This window comes from Euleptes europaea, chromosome 13, assembly GCF_029931775.1.
Source record: "Euleptes europaea isolate rEulEur1 chromosome 13, rEulEur1.hap1, whole genome shotgun sequence".
NCBI classification, from domain to species: domain Eukaryota; kingdom Metazoa; phylum Chordata; class Lepidosauria; order Squamata; family Sphaerodactylidae; genus Euleptes; species Euleptes europaea.
In genome coordinates, this window is record NC_079324.1 from 46,242,226 (window position 1) to 46,247,356 (window position 5,131).

General features: G+C 45.8%; 1 protein-coding gene across 1 annotated transcript; it reads left to right on the forward strand.

Annotated features, from left to right (window-relative positions):
• Positions 1-255: 255 nt before the first annotated feature.
• On the forward strand, positions 256-4,760 carry RPLP0 (ribosomal protein lateral stalk subunit P0). Its single transcript, XM_056859583.1, has 7 exons — positions 256-370; positions 1,232-1,407; positions 1,802-1,889; positions 2,095-2,241; positions 2,691-2,876; positions 3,466-3,606; positions 4,577-4,760. Exons 1-7 carry the CDS (start codon positions 317-319, stop codon positions 4,730-4,732), a joined length of 948 nt encoding a protein of 315 aa, XP_056715561.1. The 5' UTR covers positions 256-316; the 3' UTR covers positions 4,733-4,760.
• Positions 4,761-5,131: the final 371 nt, after the last annotated feature.

Sequence of the window (5,131 nt, forward strand, 5' to 3'; positions counted from 1 at the left end):
CTCGCCCAATCGACGGCGAGGCGGGAGGAAGCTGGCGCTTGGCGCTGATTGGTCGCGCCGAGCCGACTATATAAGCGAGGGCGGCGTCGCGGCTCCTCCTTTCGTTCCACGGAGGCCTCGAGAGAGAGGTGAGCGCTGCGGGCCCGGCGGCCTTTGGGCTGCGGCCTAGGCGAGGCGGGGTTAGGCCAGGCCGGCGGCGGGGCGGCCGTAGCTGCGGCCCGGATCAATGGTGCTGACCCGTTTCCCCCTCCCCTTCTTTAGGTAACATCCCGAGTCTTTAAACCGCCGCCACTTGCGCGATCCTTGGGTCACCGCGATGCCCAGGGAAGACCGAGCCACGTGGAAGTCCAACTACTTCCTTAAGATCATTGTGAGTTCTCCGCGAGGAGCGTCATTCGGGGCGGGAGAGGGCTCCTCTGAGCAGGCGTAGAGTGCTTTCCTATAGTTAGGGTCTGTAGTCAGGCCGGAGGGTGTCAATAATGGGTTTTTTCCAAATTATACAGAATACTCTGAAGAAACGGCTTTGCACAGCTTAGGAAGCGGGGGTTTCTTGAGGATGTGCAGAGTACTGGACTAGACTGCCTTAATAATAGAAGTCCACAACAAAGAGCATGCTGAGTTTTTCTAACGTGTGTTAGATAGCTCAGGGGATACTCCAAGCTAGTTTGTTATTGGATATAGTCATTTCTCAGTTACTGTTGCACATCTTTAAATGGCACGTCAACAAAACCAAACTGCAGTCCATTACTCTAGAACTACCGTCCCTGGTTTTGAACTTAAGAGTTGCTAATATGTTGCACAGACAAGACAATTTTCTGCTCTGGATAAATGAATTTGCAGTTACATGTTAGTCTGTTTCACTTATTACATGCTTTCACATTGCCCCAGAATAAATACCAACTTCTGGCTTTGGGCTGCCATCTTCAGAAATGGATTTGAATGCTTCAGGAGCTTGCATTGGATGCATAGGGAAAACTTTTATTCTCTGTAGGCACCTGCTGTTGAATACAGGGTGGGGAAGAAAAAAGTGACTAAAGGAGTGGCTTCATTTAAAGACACGTGGTGTGCTGGTGTGAGACTAAGTTTAGTCTCATTTTTGTGTGTGCAAGAGAGGCTAGTGATGACAGCTGTCATGAAAAAAAATCACACTTCTAAAGTCCCAGAGGGAAGGAAGTCTACAACCTGGCCTCAAATCTGAAGTTCTTCACAGCATTTTTCTTTCTTTCTGCAGCAACTCTTGGATGATTATCCAAAATGTTTCATCGTGGGAGCAGACAACGTTGGCTCCAAACAAATGCAGCAAATCCGTATGTCTTTACGCGGGAAGGCCGTTGTTCTGATGGGGAAGAACACCATGATGCGCAAGGCTATCCGAGGACATCTGGAAAACAATCCTGCCCTGGAAAAGTAAGCAGTGCTGGTCCTTTGGAGACTGAAAGGTTCTCCTATGTTGAGTAGAATACATTAGCGGACCTGCCCACCTTCTGACTGGTGGAAGGAGTGGGAGAGACGACGAGGTCCCCTGCTGACTTGCTGAGGCCAAATATTTTATACTTAATAATTTATTAGTTGGTGCAACGAGGTGGCTACGTCCCCAGTTTGAATCTCGCCTCTGCTGTGAACTCACAAGGATGTCTTAGGTGATCGCCTGATGCTCTGTCTCACATCTATTGTATGGGGCTAGTACTGGGATGATTTGTGTGTTCACAGTGCAGATGTTATCTTTCCTGCATCCTTTTTCTTTTAAGGAAGCTGGAACATCAATATGAAAGTAAACTTGGTGTGTCCTGCTTTTTTTTAGGCTTCTGCCTCATATCCGTGGCAATGTGGGCTTTGTGTTCACCAAGGAGGATCTGACAGAAGTCAGGGATATGTTGCTGGCCAATAAGGTAAAGGATAAATCAGCTGTACTTTAACTTCTGTTAATAATGTGCTGCAAGGAAAGAGTGTGAGAGTTCGTCCTGTGATAGATGGATCCTACAGCTTGAGCCATTGGGCAGTGCCCTGATTAGCTCATTGATTTTAAAAAGAAAGGTGGCTGTACCTTTTGCAGGTCCACACAGACCAATGGGTGTTGTGTTTGTTTTCCTTTAGGTGCCTGCTGCTGCTCGTGCTGGTGCCATAGCTCCTTGTGATGTTACCGTGCCGGCCCAGAACACAGGGTTGGGCCCTGAAAAGACCTCCTTTTTCCAAGCTTTGGGCATCACCACCAAGATCTCCAGGGGCACCATTGAAATCCTGGTAAGGCCCATGGTGATAACCACCTCTCTGCTTGGCATTGACTTTCTGGTAAAATTGGACATCATTTACTTTGGGTTGGTGCTTAGGTAAAATTTTCTGCTGGGTGGTGTTTGTGTCCATGGATCATTTGGGTTTCCAAATGCTCAGGTTGCTTTCACCTGATTGTGTTTATATCGACCAGTCCCTGTTTAGCGCTGGCTATTTCTCCCCTCTAGTTTCCAGCTTTTTTTGGCTTACAATTTTTGATACTGATATTTTTATAATTTTATATTGATGTTATGGTCATTTATTTTATATTGGTTTTAAATTAAGTGAGGTGTTATATGGTATTTAACATTTAAATCATGTTATTCTGTATTGTTAGCCAGCTTGATTTGCTGTGGGAGAGATGGGATGTATATCTGAAAAATAAATTAGCTTGCTCATGTGTTCTCTCTATTATTTCTTAGAGTGATGTGCAGCTGATCAAGACTGGAGATAAAGTGGGGGCCAGTGAAGCCACACTGCTGAACATGTTGAACATCTCACCCTTCTCCTTTGGGCTCGTCATCCAGCAGGTGTTTGACAATGGCAGCATTTACAACCCTGAAGTCCTGGACATCACTGAGGAAGCCCTCCACAAGCGCTTCCTGGAAGTAAGAGATGCTTCTCTCATGTACACATGTTGGTGTGCGGACTGAAACACAGGATAGTTGATGTCGCTTGTGTGGGACCCATGGGCTCAGTGGGAGAAGACTTGCTTTGCTTGCATGAGGTCTCGGGTTCAGTTCATGCAGTTTCCAGTCTGGAAGTATCCAGCAGTGGGAATCCTAAGGAGAGTTACTCCAGTCTAAGCCCATTCATTTCATTGGGCTTAGACTGGAGTAACTGCATAGGATTGAACTGCAAGAGTGTAGGGCGTAGTAAAGACCACTACCCGAGGCAGTGAAGAATTGCTGTGCTAGTTGACACAATGATCTGATTCAGCATAAGTCAGATTCATTTGTATCTTAAAGGTTTTAGAAACAGTTGAGCAAAGTTGCAGTCCTGTCTAATGGTCCCTAGTTGGCTAGTCGGATGACAGCCGCTGACTGTAGAGAGGTTGTATAATGCCTGGCGTTTTTGGAAACCAGTTGTACGTCCACTTATATCTTGAATGCGTTGTGAGTTGTGGCCCACCATGTTGCAATTATTCTAGAACTGGGAATTTCACCCCGACCCTCAACACTGTTTGCCTTTTTTCAGGGTGTCCGTAATGTTGCCAGTGTTTGCCTGCAAATCGGCTACCCGACAGTTGCTTCTGTGCCCCACTCCATCATCAATGGGTACAAACGAGTCTTGGCTGTGGCTGTGGAAACTGACTACTCTTTCCCACTGGCTGACAAGGTAAAAAGTGTGAATAGAAGTAACAAAGTATCACTGTTAGTAGGCATAGCGCCCAGCTGTTTAGTTAAGTTTGAGTTTGGGATGGGGTTTGTGGAGCTTTAAACTGCCCTATGAACAATGTGGGAGCTGGCATTTAGAGTCCTGTGGAATGAGGGGTAGGGGCTGTATTAACAAGGTTCTGAACCCAAATTTATTGATGGGAGCCGCAGACAAACTGGGAAGCTTTAAAGCAAGCCCGTCTTCCCCATCTGCTCTGTGGGGGTCGTAGTGGCTTACTGTACAGGAGTGTTGTGAATTTTATTTACTATAATTGTAAAGAGCTTTGAACACTGAATCTTTTCATCCTGCACGGATAAAAAAAATTGTCAAGAGTTGTCCATATATCTGCAGTGGGAGAAGCTAATTTTTTTGGTGCATAATCATTATATTGAAGCAAGCTTGGGTCATGATCTGTAATCCTTTGCTTTTTTTTCTGGTCATTAGTGGGGCAGTATTTAAATACAGAGGATTGAAGCCTTGTCCTTGACTACTGGAAAACGTGTTCATTGACTTCTGAGATTGCCTCAGGCACTGCCCACATCTTTCAAGCTCACCTCTGTAACCAGAAGGACTAGAAGCTTGAAAGATGTGACATGAGATTTTGGTAGTAGCTGGATTCCAGTGCCCATTACCACATCCAGTGACTTTTTATTGTGTTCTTGGAATTGTCATATGTTCAGCCCTGTGTGTGAAGCTTCCAAGGCTCGGATCTTGTTTCAATCTGTCTGTTTTGCTTCTTCACTTTTCATAGCCCATTTATTTGTTACTTTTGTGCTAATTTGCCTTTAACCATTTCCGTTTGGATCCGGAGAAAGCAAGTGGCTTCCTCACAAGGATGCACAAATGTCATGTTTGATGGACTGTTTAGAGAATACTAAGTGGGTCTACTTTATCTTCATTTGAAACCAATTTGTTTTTCACCCCTTAATAGGTGAAGGCCTTCCTGGCCGATCCCTCAGCTTTTGTGGCTGCTGCCCCGGTGGCGGCTGAGGCCCCTGCTCCTGCTGCAGCAGCCCCTGCCAAGGAGGAAGTGAAGGAAGAATCTGAAGAGTCTGATGAAGACATGGGATTTGGTCTCTTTGACTAAGAGCTGGTTTTGTCATGTGCCGGCCAGAGCAAGGATGAAAGAATAAGAATAAAAAAAGATTACTTCTCCATACTCCTGTGTCATGTTGCAGTTACCAGATCGTCCAGCCACTCATGCCAGAGTGGAAGTCTCTGCTTTCAAAGGATGAGGCAGGGTGTTAGGGTCTTGCCTATAATTTAAGTTCTAACCTCAGTGGATTTGGGTGGAGCGATGAGCAGATTTTGTGGATTGCAGAGCAGGTTTTCCTTGGGCTGCTGTTCTGTGAACTGAATAGAGGGAGGAAGAATTCATAGTTCCCAGTCTCGGTGGGGTTTGAGAACTTCTTAGCTTCAATACTGCCCTATAATTAACTTCCCCGTTAAAGATGTAAAAACCAAACAAAACATGACCACCTTTGCA

Bases quoted from the DNA above. Each gene is read 5' to 3' on its own strand.
- RPLP0 (XM_056859583.1), top strand. From the start codon at position 317: ATGCCCAGGGAAGACCGAGCCACGTGGAAGTCCAACTACTTCCTTAAG. The intron at 371-1,231 runs GTGAGTTCTCCG...TTCTTTCTGCAG, and splicing joins ACTACTTCCTTAAGATCATT to CAACTCTTGGATGATTATCC. The intron at 2,877-3,465 runs GTAAGAGATGCT...GCCTTTTTTCAG, and splicing joins TCCACAAGCGCTTCCTGGAA to GGTGTCCGTAATGTTGCCAG.